At 41.6% G+C, this 17,632-nt stretch overlaps 1 protein-coding gene across 2 annotated transcripts in view; it reads left to right on the top strand.

Moving 5' to 3' along the window:
- Window positions 1–17,632, top strand: part of tenm4 (teneurin transmembrane protein 4) — a 120,391-nt gene that overhangs the window by 62,909 nt on the left and 39,850 nt on the right. For both annotated transcript variants that reach the window (XM_072453164.1, XM_072453172.1), the window contains 10 exons: window positions 1,578–1,733; window positions 3,279–3,493; window positions 3,772–3,982; window positions 7,532–7,633; window positions 8,394–8,588; window positions 9,950–10,150; window positions 12,359–12,544; window positions 14,208–14,234; window positions 16,121–16,267; window positions 17,031–17,247. In XM_072453164.1, coding sequence (XP_072309265.1) covers window positions 1,578–1,733; window positions 3,279–3,493; window positions 3,772–3,982; window positions 7,532–7,633; window positions 8,394–8,588; window positions 9,950–10,150; window positions 12,359–12,544; window positions 14,208–14,234; window positions 16,121–16,267; window positions 17,031–17,247 — 1,657 coding nt within the window. The remainder of the gene's footprint in view (window positions 1–1,577; window positions 1,734–3,278; window positions 3,494–3,771; window positions 3,983–7,531; window positions 7,634–8,393; window positions 8,589–9,949; window positions 10,151–12,358; window positions 12,545–14,207; window positions 14,235–16,120; window positions 16,268–17,030; window positions 17,248–17,632) is intronic.

The following is a 17,632-nucleotide window of genomic DNA, read 5'->3' as shown; positions in this document are numbered from 1 at the left end:
ATTAATGTCTCAATTTTGATTTTTATATTAATTAAGCACATTTCAAATGGTTAATTGAGGTAGTTTAAAATGACAGCTTGAAAATGTATTAAGATTTGTGTGCAATTTAAAGAAATATATTGAGCCTTAATCATTTAAACTGAAGGGAACATTTAATACACTAGAAATAATATATATTTTTTCCCACTCTGCTGGCCAACTGAATTAATGGCCCGAATGTCTAACTTTTATAGAACCTAAAAATATCCTTCACTCAGATGAATCCAGGAATCTCATTTGTCAGAGTCAGTAGTCACTTCTCTGTGCACTATATGATTTTGTAAAACTTAACAGCTGTTTTAGCAAAAGATCAAGTTAACTTTTCAACAGTTTTTTCCCTAAACTCGCTCAAAGTACTTTTTAACAACCACAAGCATTGCTACAGTGAAACATTTGAATCTCTCACCTGGCTTCTTACCAATCCTAATTGAATTGCGTTGTTGGTGTTTATTTGAGTAGCTAAGAGAAGCAACAAACCAATAAAATAGCTCTATTGAGTTTCTGGGGCTTTTCTGCTGACTGTTGACTTCGAAGGTGGCTTTTGCCTTGCTAAGCTCGTCTTGTCCATTCTCTTATTGGTGATCTGTCATGGCCGGCCCCTCCTCCTGCGGCGCACACACCATTGCAATTGTTCCAGAGGACATTTCTTTTGTCGACCTTGTAAAATATCAGCACGTATCAGCCACGGTGTTCACATTGAAACCGCCCTATGGTGTCTCCCTGGTAATGTGTCTCCCCTTTGTCCTCTAGTTTTGCACGGGACTGGTAAGGTAATGGGGCTGGAGGAATGACGAGGCACCAGGGATAGACCTTGCCACTGTGTTGTGACAGATGTTGTCCTCTGGGGTCAGCATCACATTCATCACCAGATCGCACAACTCAGCACTTTCAAAAAGTGTCATTAACCATTAAACTAAGCATTGTTCTTTGGTTTCCTGTTTGGCCATCTTACAGCTGGCCTCTTTGTAAAGTTGGCTAGTCATAAGTGAGACAACCGTATGTATAATACCACTACTAAAAAGGACTGATTACTTACTAAAAGGTCATCGTCACTACATTTACATGGACACTCCGATCATGCCAACAGAGGCATTCAACTGCAGGCAAAAAGACATGGGTTTGGATAGTTACATACTCATTTTAGATCGGTGATGCTAAATACTAGACGCCCCTGAACGTCTCTTAGCACCCCATCCGCAACTACTCGTCTTTTTGACCTGCATTTAAACTGGAAGAGGAGTAGTCTCCCCGGAAACAAGACAAACAAACTCACAGAGTGTATTCACAGAGTGTATTCGGAGTGATCTGTGCATGTTAACATCAGCTCGATAGATAAACAAAATAAACATCCTGTTATTCAATGTACTGTGTTTAGAATTTGCTACTGTTCTGCAACAACTTCACTGACACCTTTAACTTTTGATTTTAAAAATTCACACACTGTTTATAGATCATTTTAGATTGATAGTGTTGAATTTACATTTTGATTCTACCCCCTGACTAATTGTGTTGGTTCCCCTTTTGTGTTGTTCTTTTAGCCATGCACCTTTTTGGGTTGAACTGGCACCTACAGCCAACGCAGAGACAGTTTTACCAGCTTTCAGAAGACAATACCAGTGGCCTACCCTTTCCCACAGACCTGAGCCTCTCACCGCAGGGCAACACAGGCCTGGAAATCAAAGGAAAAGATGACAGTAAGTATTGGATTACTGATGAAAGTGTGCTCTTGTTTTTCCGAGTTAAGCGAATGAATGTCAGGCCAAGAGTACAAAATGTTTCTCTAATCTTTACTTCGCCGATGACATTTTAAGTGCTCAAGTGCGCATCGTGTTTCTATTGTGTGTGAGTTTGATGTTTGGTAGTCCGCACACTGTACACACACAGATCTACATTGTAATCCCATAAAAGTTGTTGTAAGTGGGAAAGTGTTATTTGTTCCTGGAGGGAGAAAATGGGAAGGCTTAGGGGACTGAGTATCCCGGGGCTGCAGGCGGATTAGCCCCTCTGTCCCCTTCAGAAACCGATGTGAGCCTTTCATCTCAGAGCTCGAGCCGCCTGCTCCTGCCAGCTTCCCCCTCGGTACCCTCCGGGAAAGTTTGCCGTGCCCTATTCGTGCACAAATTTGCTCCGATTTAGCCTTGTGATTTGCCACTGGCACACTACAAAAGGTAGAAAATGGAAGTATTACCATATAGATGAATTCAGGAGTTGTCTTTTCCATTTACCAGACAGCCCAAAGTGTGTTTAGCTAACAACAAGCATGAATACGGCTGAGCTTAGTGCACCCATGGCCGTCTGCTACAGCTGATAGAAAATCAATAGCCGCGGATTTCTAAATAAGTATTCCTCGTGCTGTCGTGTCAAAAGCAACCCTGATTTATCTAAAATATTAAAACACTCACACAACCTCTAAATGATTACCGGTATGCTTATTATCTCAGAATTCTGCTTTTGTGATTTTAAAAAGGTAATCCAATAACATGTAGCATACGTTGACTTACTATGCATGAATCCAAACTGTATTATCCAAGGCCGATCTTGTCTCCACTGATAAAGTCTGATGATGGACTCTGGTGAAGGCTGCCATCTGCCTCGCCACATTTAACCTAAAGCTATGTCTGTCACTATGTCCTGGGGAGAGTTGCTATGGCGCTTTTGCAGCCATCTTGACCGAAATTAGCTCATCTACATGGGCCAGCAGATGTTACTATTTCCACTGAGTCTAATGTAATATATATTATATTGATCCCATGAATGATATTTTTCAAGTGTTACTGACTTTTAAAGCTTACCACAAGGGGCACAGCACAATAAGTAATTTTGTAGCATCTGGTTGAAAACCTAATTTTAATCAACGCACACATTTCTGCTTGATTTGCTGGAGCCCATAACTATAAAATAAATAAATGCTATGATTGCTTTACAATTGCTTTTTACATTTTTTCCGTTTAAGTTAACTTGACTAAACAAATTTACCAAGTACCATGTTTGACAACAGTTATTTGTGACCAGATTATAACTGTACTGATTTTTTTATACTTTATCATCAGCCGACCTACATTTGGAGACAGTGAGCACAGGGGTCATTCATTATATTTTTCTTCTGCCTGTCAGGGGTGTGATTGAATATCTGTGATGTGTTTAGACTATCATGCTTCAGCAGACTCACTCACTCTGGTTTGCACAAGCTGGATTAATGGTGTGATTTCTTTGACCGATTTACTCTTCGTGCAATGCAGGCAAATTGGACAGCTTGTTCCCAGATGACAGCTATATAGATATGGGTGAGATTGACGTGGGGCGCAAGGTCGCACAGCAGATTCCTCCTGGTATCTTCTGGAGGTCCCAGGTCTTCATTGATCATCCCATGTACCTGAAGTTCAACGTGTCCTTAAGCAAAGATGCCTTAGTCGGAATCTACGGAAGAAGAGGCTTACCTCCGTCGCACACACAGGTAGAACCCAGTTTCATTCATTATGTTAATGAAAACTCGTTCAGATTTACAGTCGTTCAGTTTCCGCATAGGATATGTAAGGCAGGAAATGATTTGTTGATCCAAGTGCCAAGACTTACTCCAGCTCCTCTGGAATGATGAGTTATTCATGCGGACCAAATGATGCAGGCTATAAAGAGAGCTGAAAGCACTCGAAGTCTCGTGTATTGCCCTAATAGTGTGTCTGCGGTCCAATCTGCCAGGCCCGTAACACTGACTGTCTGTCTGTCTGTCTGCAGTTTGACTTTGTGGAGCTGCTGGATGGGCGGCGGCTCCTGGTCCAGGACATCCATGGCCTGGAGGGCCCTGTGGCCCTGCAGTGGAGTCTGGTTCCCATTACTACTCATGACACAGGCTTTATCCAGTACTTGGACACAGGCATCTGGCACTTGGCCATCTACAACGATGGAAAAGAAACTGAGACTGTCTCCTTCCTCACCACTGCTATAGGTGAGTGCCCTGGGCGTGACCTGATGCCAAAACCTATAATAGTAATCCACATAATCCCTGTAATAGAAGGCAGCAGCATTTTATAGCAACAGTTCAGACCAGAACATTAGTCAGACCCAGTTTTGGGCAGATTTCAATAGCTGAGAAAAGAGTGGGTTAATCAAGGTGAAGTTGAATATTACAAAAAAATCAGGACATCAGTGCTATCCTGCCATGCCCCTGAGTAGGGCATTGAAAGATCATAATATCCTCATTAGCCTGAGTGTCTTCTGAGCAAATCAGGGGTCCAGCTTCTGGGAGCCATTTGCATACAATTCAAAGGATGATTGTACCCTCCTGCTAGTGCCATTTTTGATCACGGTTTGTTCCAATTTCCATCTGTTTTCCATATATCAAAGTTCTTGTCCCTGACAAATGCCAGTGAGGCATATGTCTCTGTTTCTAACTTGTGTCCTTCTTAATGAACGTCATTTCATTTTGTACACTCCTCTTTGTTCTCTCATAAACGTCTTTGATTAGCGCCGCTGTATCACACAAGGTGTGAGAGGGCCTGAGGTGTCGGCTTTCGCAGGGATGGCAGCTGGGAGCTGTTCTCACATGCTCTTTAATTAAAAGCTCCTGGGCCAGTGTCCATCTGTGACAGGGCTGTGCCAGGCAGCAGATCGATGAGGAGCTGTCCTCAACACCAGCGCTACACCGAGAGGAGACAGACAGGAGATGCCCTATGGCCCCTGCTGTGCCAACAACTGCTGTAATTTAATTCCTAATATACAATATGACACGAGGAGAGGGAGTGTGGCCAGCCTGTTTACGTGAGCATACTTCCTACTAGGTGTGGATGGAGACCTCATGTGGTTTGAAACACTTGAAGATAAAGTGCTGTGTGGGGGCTGGATCAGGCTGGACAGTTTTAGTCAGAGCATTCTGCCTCTGTGCATTTGTATCAGTGTTGATCTGTCCACGGCAGCTCAGAGGGAGGCACTGGGGCCCTTTCCAAAATGGGTCATCGGTTAAGTGCCCTTCAGCAGAAATTGAATCTCACCTACTCCCTGAATTTTATTGAGCCATGGAGAGACAGCACTGACCTTCAGATATAGCGGTATATACCGTGCTCATGTGGGGGATTTCCATATTGGCCACCATAAGACAATGTAATACATTCATTTCTACACATATAGATTGCTCTTATTTTTAAGTTGTCACAAAATTGTATTTATTTATTAGTTAAAGGCGGTATGGACGATTTTTCGGCGATTTGAGAACGCAGGCGGAAGTGCTCATGCCATTCCCCCGTGCGGACTGATACAACACACACGTGCGTTTGTTTATTAGCACAACGGAGCGCATCACATCTCTCGTCTCCCGTAGATTTCTGTCCACTTCTGCGTCAGCTCGAACTGTCTTTCTCCGTCTTCATTTTGCCCCGTACACTGAGGGAACTATATTATGATAGATCCATGTGCTTAGGCACGCGGAAACGTGGGGACGAGCCTGACGCGGCTGCAGGTGAGCGATAGGTGGGTTTTATGATTGATACGTGGCAGGACAAATGATTTATCCACGCCACGAGGAAATATGATAAAAAATTTGCTGAAAAAATTCGTCCATTCCACCTTTAATTTAAAAGCCACATTTAAAATAGTAACCGATGCCATGTTGCAGACCTGGTCACTGACAATAAAACGGACAAAAGCTATAATATAATATATTATACATACAACATGTTGCATCGTAGGACATATTTACAAAATTACACATTTACAATGGCTTTAGTGTTCACAGGCTTGATTTGATTTCAGCCACCGCTTCACTTTGCAGTTACATTGGTTATGATCTGTGAGGGTTTACAGCTGGGCAGGTATACTATTCCAGATTTGTGGGCCTTTTACACCGAACGTGCTCTGACCAAAAGTGGCCTTGCATGCATTGTAGTATTGCCAACCTCATTTCTTGTAGCTCCATTGGTGTATATTACATTGTGTGTGTGACATTTCTCTGGACCGTATAGCAATTTGTCCCTGCTTCCATGAGCCAGACATGCTTGAACCCAGATATGGCTTTATGTGAAGAGCACCATCTTATTCTATAACAGACCTCATTCTGTGGGACTCTCCGTTCACACAACAGCCATCATTCATAGGTACTGAGCATCCTCAGAGAGCACACCAAGGCACTGATTAAAAATGCCCACTGCCTGTGCCTCTGTCCTCACCAAGTAGAGAGACTTGCGCAATAGTTAGCTCCCCTGATATGAAGGGTAATGAATTTCAATGAAGCTTGGTAGAATCCATGATTTATGTGTTGCCCTATGTCGAGTATGTGGCTAAGAGATATTCATGGCCTCCCTTTCCTGCTCTCAGAGGAAACACAAGCAATAGACATTGAAGATCACACACTACCGAGCGTGTCAGCTTTCAGAATCTAGACTTCATAGAAAAGATCATCTCAGTTAATTTGATGAATTGTATGGCGTTTGAAACAGTGGGTTCTTTCAGGTTTTACTATACTAAAAATAAACTAGTGTCCAGAGTAAGACTACATACATAAGCTTTGACTTTCATACCTGCTCTTTTTCATCCATTATGTCTCCACCGAGAGGAATTTTAATGCCTTATATTCTCACACACCACAACGTCTATGGCCGCTCTGGCTTTGAGCCAAACAGCCCAGCGCTCCTACATGTTGAAAACCATCACAACAGGACCATAATGCTGATGCTGATGTCCAGAGTACACATAGGCTCACGTTTCTAGCCCTTTGCGGAGCACAGGAGCTTCTTTGTTCACTAAGTTTTGCCTCAGAGCGTAGTAGCCTCAAGGCACTGGACAAGATTTTATATTTTTCGGCACAATTTCAGGTTTTAATTACTCAGTGTCATGTTCTACATATCTACTACTGAGAACCCTAAACAATCTGTGGACACTACCAACATAATTTGCTTGTTGATATATTTATTTTTCCAATTAATCTTACTTAATTGCAATGACAAATTGAGTAAATAATGGTGAGTACAATGCTGATCACATGTGTTTTGCCTTTGAGCAGGTTTCCACAAAAAAGTACTCTAGTTGCTCAGAACTAGAATAAGACCCCATGATAAAATAAAGTACATTTTATTAGTAGAGTTAACAGCCTATTTTTTTTTTTAAATTATCATTATGGTGTTGAATTAAATCCTTTTCCTTAGTAGCAGAATAAATACATGTTAGTATTGTGACACAGTAAATCTTGGCACAGCTGTTGTATTGTTGAAGCCAAGTTGTAGAGAAAATAATTATTAGATGTTGGACATTAAATAGGGAAGTCCATGCACACATAAGCGTTATCATATTCACTCTTATCTCTTTCTGGAGTCTGTTTTTATGTTATTGAAATTGTTACCATTTTAGATTACATTAAATAGAAACCGTATTAATGTGTTGTAGAGGAAAAACAGGATTGGCTCATGTTCTTACCAATGCCAATAGGAATAGGAATCAGAAAACTGTGTGGGAGGCCACTTGTTTAGCAGACTGCATTACTCATTAATGTCTTTTTATCCTTTTGCAGAATCTATTGACGACTGTCCAAGTAACTGCTTTGGGAATGGCGACTGTGTAGCTGGAACCTGCCACTGCTTTTTAGGATTCAAAGGGCCTGACTGTGGGAGAGGTGAGTCACTTTACTATTACTATGTCTTATTTATCAAAAAAACACCAACAATGTCATTGTTCCATGGTATTGGCAAATAGAAAAAGACTGTTGTAAGAAACATTATACTTAAATGAATTATTAAGTAAGATTCATAATGTCAAAAATCTCTTTATTTGTATTTATTTATTTCATGTATTTATTTTAAAAGGGGACTGTGTACAAAAAGCAGAGTGATGAAAAGGTGGTGATACAGTGATGAAATTCTTGTAGATCGTACAGAGTTTTCTGCTCAAAAACCTACAAAATCCTTTAAACATACAAGTGCCAATCATTTTGAACAGCAGGCACATATTGGAAAATAGACTGAAATGTTCAAGACTCAAAAGATTATATTTGGTCAAAATGATTTCCATCCTTGTTTTTCTGTGTTTATTCATCGGCTGAACTTTTTTTTTTATTTTTTTTATTGATTATTTTTAGCCGCAATTTTGACTGAACGAAAACTTCGCAAGCCTCCTATCAATCATTTATATTGTCTTTTAAGTGTTTGTATAATTGTCCTTGTGTATAATATGTTTTTTGCACTCTAGACAACTCATATTCCAAGCTTTTATATGGGACTTTTCTTTTCTACTATTCACAACTACGAAAGATGCACATTTAACAGTATGGTAGGGACCCCACTGTCACATTGACCCAAGTGATACGTAGAGACCCTTTGAAGCTATGATTGGGAGAGTCCATTCAAACGCGTGTGTGCTGTCTGCTCTTTTCACAGCTGCCTGTCCAGTGCTGTGCAGTGGGAATGGTCAATACCTTAAAGGTCGCTGTATGTGCCACAGTGGTTGGAAGGGCTCTGAGTGTGACGTTCCCACCAACCAGTGCATTGACATCACATGCAGTGGCCACGGGACCTGCATCGTGGGGACTTGTATCTGCAACCCGGGCTACAAGGGAGAGAACTGCGAAGAAGGTGACTGCCATAATAACTCCCACTAATGTCTCCCAGACGAGTGAAATTGTCTGTAATATGGCTGCTATAAACATTAGAACTTGTTATTGCTTGACATTTCCAAACAATAATGAGAGCAGCTATTAAGTTATTATGGCTTATGTTCCAGTCCAACTCGTAATAAAGGAAGGACATCCTCTTTAATGAGTCACACAGTAAAATATAACCTTTTTGTAATATGCATACAGGTAACTTTTGCTTTATAAATCATGTAGAAACTGAACCGTGCCCCCGCTTGAATGTCAATTTTTGGGAATGAAAACAAAGTCGTTTGTTGATTTATTTGGAGCCGCACATGCATGATGTTGGATAACCACACTGACCAAACTGAAAGAGCCATTGTGTTTGTCACTTGGTGAAGGCTCTCATTTCAAGATGAAAAATGGACCCTTGGAGTTTGATAAATGACCGTTTCTGACATCCATAGGCCCCGATTCTATTTTGGGGAGAGTGTTGAGCCATAAGGAGTGGAGGGGAATGTGTACGAGCACCTTTTAACATTTTTACCTTTCTTCTATCCGACCTTCAGCCACAATGATTAATTGCCAGGAGAGAGTTTCTTGTCAGTTAGCCTCTGATCTCTGTGCCATGCGCCTAAGCCATCTGCTAAAAGCCAACAGATCCTGTTTGTCTGCTCTAAAGGCCTTTATACTCATTCATGTGTTGGTGAAGGCAATGTGCCTCAGCGTGGCCGACTGCTTATAGTGTCCAGACTGTCCAGGCTTTTACTTGGCACCCATTTACCATCTGTGTGAACTGTGCGCCCTTACAATCATACAAAGAATCATTTTATTTGTAATGTCTACGCCCACAAAACTCTTGTTCCCGCCTACACAAAGTTGTATTAAAAATAATTGTATTCATCTTTAAAAAACAACATTTCATTATGATTATTTAGTTTTGTGTAAGTGTTGAAAAAACACACACGAACACACACACACACACACACACACACACACACACACACACACACACACAAATAACTAAAATCGTTTAAAACCAAGAATCATTGGAGGAAGTCAAGCTCAACTGGCATTAATGTAATACTTTATTTAACAGTCATTTAGTTTCTAAGTGATGGGGGGTGCAAGCAGTGTGGGTTGTACCTGAGGTTGTAAAGACCTTTAATTGGCTTCTTTATAAAATCACTTTTAAAGGACTTGGACCTCCTTATGTTGTTTTCAGTGCGCTTTCAGTTGTTGGGCCTCAGCCATCAGCAGGTGCAGCTTTCACTGGTCATGGCACTTGGGTTTATATAAAACCGAGGTCTTTGACAAAAGAAGGCAGCAGGTGACCTTTTTGTATTTTTGGACTCTTTTTAGTGGATTGCCTGGACCCGACATGCTCTGGCCGAGGGGTGTGTGTCCAGGGAGAGTGCCACTGCTTTGTGGGCTGGGGCGGTCCCGGATGTGAGAGCCCCAGGGCGTCCTGCATGGACCAGTGCTCTGGACACGGAGCCTTCCTGGCGGACACTGGCACCTGCAGCTGCGATCCCAACTGGACCGGCCATGACTGCGGCACTGGTAAGAGGCCCCTTCAAAAGATGTGCATTTCCTTTTGCTGCTCAAACAAGATGTTTTTCTGTTTTATGGTTATTCGAGAAATATATATTTTCCTCTTCCTGGCCGCTTCAGCTAAACAATGCAAACATGCTGTAATCCGAAAATTAAATAGCATAACTCTGTGTGACATTGATGACCGCATTAGATTTTTTTTATTCTGACATTAGAAGTTCATCCCTTGGTACATTTAGGGCTATGGTAGAATTGTGTAGTAGATATGTAAACCTTGAGGAACATACACTTCGCATGTATGGAAAAGTTTGTACTAAATAAACTTGGCTAACTATTCAGATGTGGGTATGTGGAGACTGCAGCAATGTCTACAAAGAGTTTCAGTTTGATACATTGTTTTGTCCAACCTCATTTGTATTCTGGACATTTTTCATGAGCAGGAGACTCCGTCAGCTATTTGGATCCATGAATCCCATTGTATTCCGAGCAGACACAATGACCTATTAGGTAATCCCAGGGATTCGGTTGGAAATGGGAAGTTTGCCGCGCCGAGAAAGAGCTCTGTAAATGATGATGAGTTAGCTCTTGATCCTCCTTTATCCCGTTCATTGTAAAGCGTTCTGGCTCTAATTCAAGACTAAGCTTGGTGGTGGACTCGTGCAGCTAGACACCTCTCACCTCATATATTAGGGAACTGAAAATAAAATACTGCATTTACCATATGAAGTTTTTATTCCCTCTCTGGCAGATTTAAGACCCAGACTCATTTTTCTTAGTGGCTTACCCATTACCCATTCTGTGTGCGGGAAAGTTGGCAAAAAAAATGCATGCGCCTTTATGCACTTTCACATTTGTGATGTTATACCATTCCACACTTTACCTGCTGTGACAAATGTCTGATTACACGGCTCTTTAGTGAACCTGAGGACAGGGTATTTTTCACTATTGACTCCACTGGCCATGGAGAATTAAGCAAGCTGTAATTGCAACTTTATCATGGCAAAACTGCCTTCCAAATGAAACTTGCTTCACAGTTGATCCAGGTTTTATTTCTCTGAGTCAGAATTGTTTTAGAATTGTACACATACATTAAGAGTTTTGCAATAATTTAGTATATTTAGTTGGAAGTTTGAGGTTTGAGGTTTTATGACTGGCATGCAGGACACCATTTAAGTGACTTGGACCTGTTTATACTATTGTAAATACATTTATTTATTTAAAATATTCTAAACATAAAACAATGAAAGTTTTTAAAAACGATTGAAAGAATTAATATACTTAACGCTATTTACATTAAGTTTATTGTGACAAGTGTGCTGGAGGAGTGACAAGCATAACTAATCATCCTATGTTTTGTGGCTTAAATCATCTCACAATTTTAATTTGTGGTTATGAAAAAATAGGTAGTTTTATTTTTTTTTAACCTCCAATTCAATCCCCCATGCTCATACTTGAAGTGACTTTGCTAATAAGACAAATAATATGCCAAAAGCATCACCGTTATCCCACAATGCCCATCATGCTAAGCTCCTTTTCATAAAAGAATGGTTAATAAAGAGGTTAACATTTCAATGAAATTCATAAGTAAGCTGTCTGTGTTTAATTTCTTTGGGCAGTGGTCGGTTCTTTGGCTCCCTCGAGTTTGTCAAATGGATAATGTCCCGGGCTCGATTACAGCCTGTCAGAAGGGCCCTTTAGCCGCCACAATAGCATCAGCCAGGCTTCGTTGTGATCTGTCTCCTGTTCATAGATGTATCATTTAGTCCTAGAATAAGAAACAGTGGACACCCCTTGCATTAAATTAGCTCATCCGTTTGCCTGTTGTAACCCTCTTAGCATATGGTAACTTGTGTATAAATTGTAAAAAGTAGGGGGGGATTTATAGCTAGTGACTGCGCAGGTTCTCTGGTTCTTTGAGTATTTTAATTTCTCCTCCTCATTTTGCTCAGCAGACAGGAGCGGTCAGAGGAGAAAATGTGTCGGCTAACTATACCCGAACCCATGTCTTTTCTTTGTAATGGACTTATTTGATTTGTATTTTCAAAAAGGATTGCCTTTATAAGGTGCTGGAATTTCTTTTCAGCTGTCATCAGAACAGGCAGTGAAGCGTGTCCGCCTTTCCTTGACAATAACTCCTGGATTTGTCTTTTTTCTACCCTTGTTGCCACGTCCCGTCTTCCCTCCACACCCCCCTATTCTGTCCACTGTCTCCCACAGAGATTTGTGCAGCCGACTGTGGTGGCCATGGCGCTTGTGTGTCGGGCAGCTGCCGGTGTGACGAGGGCTGGATGGGAGCTGGGTGTGACCAGAGGGCGTGTCACCCTCGCTGCAACGAACACGGCACTTGCAAGGACGGCAAGTGCGAATGCAGTCCCGGCTGGAATGGAGAGCACTGCACCATTGGTAAGACGGGACAGGGTGTTTTGTTTGGGTTTGTGACTGTCCGAGTGTAGCCGCATCTGTCTGTGCATTTGGAGGGGGACAAAGGCGCGGGCTGCCTGTCTGCCCGCCCATGTATGGAGCACTGGGTGTATAAGGGGAAGGGACCAGTTGGAGAAGTGTGAGGGAAAAGCATGCTTAATTGAATTTGTGCAACTCAATAAAGCATGAACAGGTTTACTCAAGGATCTGAGGCTTGACTTCATGCATTTTAATGTGGGAATGTGCTAAGGTGTCCTTTCATTTTATCCATCCATTTCCTCATCCTCTTTCTTTGCTCCCTTCTCATTTACAATTCATTTTAAAGTCTCACATGTTGGTCAACCTGTGCATCATTTTCTCATGTCCTTCATTAAGAATGTTTTGTAAGTACTTTACAACTAAAATAATTTCAAAAGTCCACATTAATGGACATTAATTAAATAATATTTAAAATATTTAAATAACTTTTGCTTTTTATACTCTATATACTATTTAAATCAGCAATATAATATGTAGGAAGAATCACAATGTGCTTGTAATGCTCCATATTTGTAATGTTATTATTCTCTACCTCCTTATAATATAATAATAACACAAGCACCATTATATTTTAAATGTATTTTAATTCAAGCCACTCAAGCATTTTTAGTAATACCTAAATATTATAATAATTATGTGCTGATTTGTTAGTTGATGAGATGATTTTTCACAAAAAATCTTTATCAATATTGATATTTTAAGCCGTACACACTAAGTGCATTTTTTGTGTACGTTTATTGATTTTAGCTGTGGCCTCACTATGCTTATGTAGCATTCTCATTAACCTGCAGTGGTCAGCTCCAGCCGCAGAGCAGGGGAAAAGCAGGACAATGAGCGGGGATCCCCTCTACCTCAGCACTTCACTGAACTGTGCGCCTCTCAAGCAGTCCAGTCCAAATTATGCAGGGTTTTCTTCTATTCTTCTATAAGGACGAGCCTCCCTCCCTGGTTTCTCCTTGTGTTCTGCCATGACTCAAGACTGTGAATGTTTTATACGGTGGCCCTACATTATTGATGACCCTTTTACAAGTGCCATATTGAGATCCCCACTCCCTCGACAAGACTATTTCTCAGTGTCATCCATTAAGAAGCCAAAGATCTCAATTTAAATCAATTTTCATCATATAGAACGATGCGACGGCCACATACCGCGCAGCTCAGGAGGTCCGACTTTGACTGTCTAAGCCCTGGATGACCTCATCATTGGTAGAGCGGTTTGAAGATTAAAAGTGCTCTTTGTACAACGCAATGACCCCTGCTACTACGGTATATTACTTAGGAGATTTCAGGGAGGCAGCGCATCAATCTTGTTGCTTTTATATCAATTCTGTCAAGACAGTAAGAGATCATACATCTCTGGGGTTTCTCTACATTTTTATTACATCCTTTTGTTATTTCCAGTCTAAATGTTGTTCTGTCTCTGTCATTTTTATCCAAATACATTTTTTTCTTTTCTCTGTAATGCATGATACTGCTTCACGACTGAACGTTTTGTTTATTTTTTTCCTCTGTGCGACGTCAACTAACACCTTGCCTTGCCTTGTCTTGTCATGGAAGTGGCACTGTTCAAAACCTCCCTTATATGTCTTGTCTTTTATCTCCCAAGCTCACTATCTGGATAAGGTAGTGAAAGGTATGGCATTCCTCCTTTCCTTCTATTTTTACCCTTGTCCCATTGGCACTCAAGCCAGCATTAACAAATCATGCACACACACACACACACACACGCACGCACACACGCACGCACACACGCACGCACGCACACACACACTTGTCCCCGCCATTAGCATATGCAGACACAACGACACTCCCCTTGCTACCCAAGACAAGCCATTTTAATGCCTTCACCCCCATCAACTTTTTGCCATATTGTCACAAAGTAATCTCCACTTAGCACTTTCACACCTGGTGAGTAAACTTTTTTGATGTGGTCGATGTGTGGCCTTGCTCTCTCAATAGGGATGTGTTAGTGAAGGGGGCTTCATAACTGGCCTATGCATTATGGATGAGTGTGCAGCTGTGAGCAGAGTCTGATAGGTGCTGAGGCCGCATCCTGTCTAATTAAAAGAGTTCATGGTCTGGTTGGTGCTGGGCAAATACAGGGGGTGGAGGCGCCGTGTCCAGCCTGCCTTCGTGCCTCCAGCGCTTGCTCTCACTCTTTCTGTGTCCTTGGTAATGGACCACCTGTCATAACTGTGGCTGCCAGAGGAGGCCTATGCTAGCGCTCACGGCTTCACGTTTGGAGCGGTCTGAGACAGGCTTGGGCAAAGCACAGCAGGAGCTCCAGTCTGAAAAGCCAGCCAATTAAGTTGAACTGGTGCCAAACTGTGTGCTGATCTGTATTTATCCTTATGATAAATACACAGTTTACTAATCATCCATCTCTAATGGTCAAACTGAAGTTGTTTGTTCTTTTACTGAATGAAAGAATAGGAATGTTTTTAGTCTTTAGAGACATAACATTTTCTCTTAAGAAGAGCTTTTAAAGTTCTTTCTTTTAAAGCAATTAAAGCCCCTCAATAATTTACCCAAACAAAAGAACGTCTCTATCTTTTGCGGCAACACACACAATTTTTGTACTACATTATTACTAAAAATGCACATTACTTTCTATAATTTGTGTAAATTATGTTTTAATCCTTTAATGGTAAAAACTGAAATTGTTTATAAAATACATTTGAACTTGCCTGCCTGAGCGGGAAGAGAAGGGTGTATAATGATGTTTTGGTCAGAAGGTAGTGAATCTATCTTAGTTAAAGTTCTTGCATGGTGGTTCTTCATTCACATCTTTACTGTTTAATAGTTCAACTAATTTAATTCCCCTGTTTCTGGTCTCCATGCGTGATGTTTGAGTAGTGATATAGCAGCCTGGTTACCAACATAAAGGTTGACAGATTTGTGCTTTCAGTATCTGAAGATGATGCTCTCTTTCTCTGCAGCGAGATACGAGAGGTTCTGGATCAGTTTAATCTTTTACAAAGAGATGATCTCTGATATTTCCCTTTTCACCACACTACAGCAGAGTGTTACACTTACAGCGCACCTTAGACTCCGCCTCCAAGGTCATGGACCCCATAGCCCCCATTTCACGGTTATGTTCTATTATCTACTCTGCATTCCTTTGTTCTTTTGATTCACAAATATCTTGATGTCTACATTATAATACACAAATGCACATCCATAGCATTAGCACATAACTGCAATTACAATTTGAAATTTTAAAAGAATGATCTATTTATGTGCTGGAATGTCACCATATACTGGCCTCTCCTTTGTATCACATGTACAGGAGGCTATTGAGCTGGAGTAATGAGCACTTATCGATTCAGAAGAGCCATCTTATAGGATTTAACTGCAAAGGGATATTAGGAGCTTCACACAGGGTGTATCAAATTAATTAACTGGTGGTGTCATCAAAGCAGCCCATATACAGCCTATGTTGACATTTAGTTTTGTACTTTTAGTGGTTCAAAGTTGTCTCTTTCCTGACATGTCTGTCCTTGTTTTTCTGTTGAACAGAGGGCTGCCCAGGTTTGTGCAATGGAAATGGTAGGTGCACTCTGGGAAACAGTGGCTGGTACTGTGTGTGCCAGCTGGGCTGGAGGGGCACTGGCTGTGACACCTCGATGGAAACGGCTTGCAGTGATGTCAAGGACAACGATGGAGGTAAAATTACAAACAAGCCCCAGCAGTGCTCTGTGACAACAATCAACAAGGACTCTATACTCGACATGATCACACTACAAAATGTCCTTCTGTGCTTCAAACACTGCCAGCCCGGCTTAGCACTGGATAGTAGTTTACACAGGTAAAGAATGTCTCCCAGCCTGTCACCTGGACAAGAGGCCTCTATTAAAAAACAGGCCTGAAGCCCAAAAATGTGCTGGCCCCCAGAGGAAGACGCTGCTCTGCCCTCAAACTAGCCCCGAGCAGAGCCAGGCACACACACAGAGCCAACCAGGGGGGTGTGCCACTCCAGAGGCCAGCAGGGAGACGTGACTTCCTTTCTAGCAGACCTCATTCTGGGCTTAGCTATGCACTAGCATTCCTTATTTATGCCAAAGCTGTTTGTCTCCCATCACAGTGCAGGGACCACAAAGCGCTCTATAGCAAGACGGGGCGCTGTTGGGGATTTGACTGACTCCTGACAGCACGGTTTATTTTTATCACCCATCTGGCCAGATAGGTCCCTGAAAGGGTAGGAAGTCCTATGACCCACTTAAGCAAAGTAAAATGCAATGCACAGCAGCTCTTTTACTTTCTTTTATTCCATGCAGTCAGACGCAGTATCATGAGCAAAGTGAGCAGAGTTTCTGCTGTATTGTGTAACATAATCAATTTTACAATAAGAACCACATGGATGAAATAAATGTGAGATTACATCAAACTAAATGGATTCATATAAGTGAGACTTGTTTGCCCTTGTCAGACGGCCTTGTGGACTGCATGGATCCTGACTGCTGTCTGCAGTCGAGCTGTCACACCACCTCCCTCTGTGTGGGCTCCCCGGACCCCCTGGACATCATCCAAGAGACACAGATGTCCTCTGCACAAAGCAACCTGCAGACGTTTTATGATCGCGTTCACTTTCTGGTGGGCAAAGAAAGCACCCATGTCATTCCTGGAGCCAATCCTTTCGATGGCAGGTGAGTCCCCCGTCTTACTTTCAAACACCAGAAAAATACATGTAAATGCCGTGTGCGGTTATGCCCAAATGTTAAGACTTTTTATGTGAATGAGAATTCTTTCTTCTTACTTAAATCTATAGTCCAAAATGTTATAAATGTCTGAATATCTTGACACTGTGGGGCTTTATTTTAAGAAACCTAAAATATTGGCCCCTGAATGTAACTCTAGTGTGTTGTGAAAGTGTTTAGCATGCCTATACTTAAGCATATAAGGATGAGACACAGAACATGAGTCAGATTGGATGAGCTATAGAAAGAGGTTGTGAGGTGCTCTGTGAGATGAGGGATTATAGACAGATGATGATGGACTAACATCAAATGTAGCAAAAAGCACACAGCCTTT

This window comes from Eucyclogobius newberryi, unplaced genomic scaffold (assembly GCF_026437365.1).
Source record: "Eucyclogobius newberryi isolate DKJ021-1_F unplaced genomic scaffold, fEucNew1.0.hap1 SCAF_10, whole genome shotgun sequence".
Classification (NCBI taxonomy): Eukaryota; Metazoa; Chordata; class Actinopteri; order Gobiiformes; family Gobiidae; genus Eucyclogobius; species Eucyclogobius newberryi.
The sequence above is the reverse complement of the archived record's forward strand: the minus strand, read 5'-3'. Positions and strand labels throughout refer to the sequence as shown.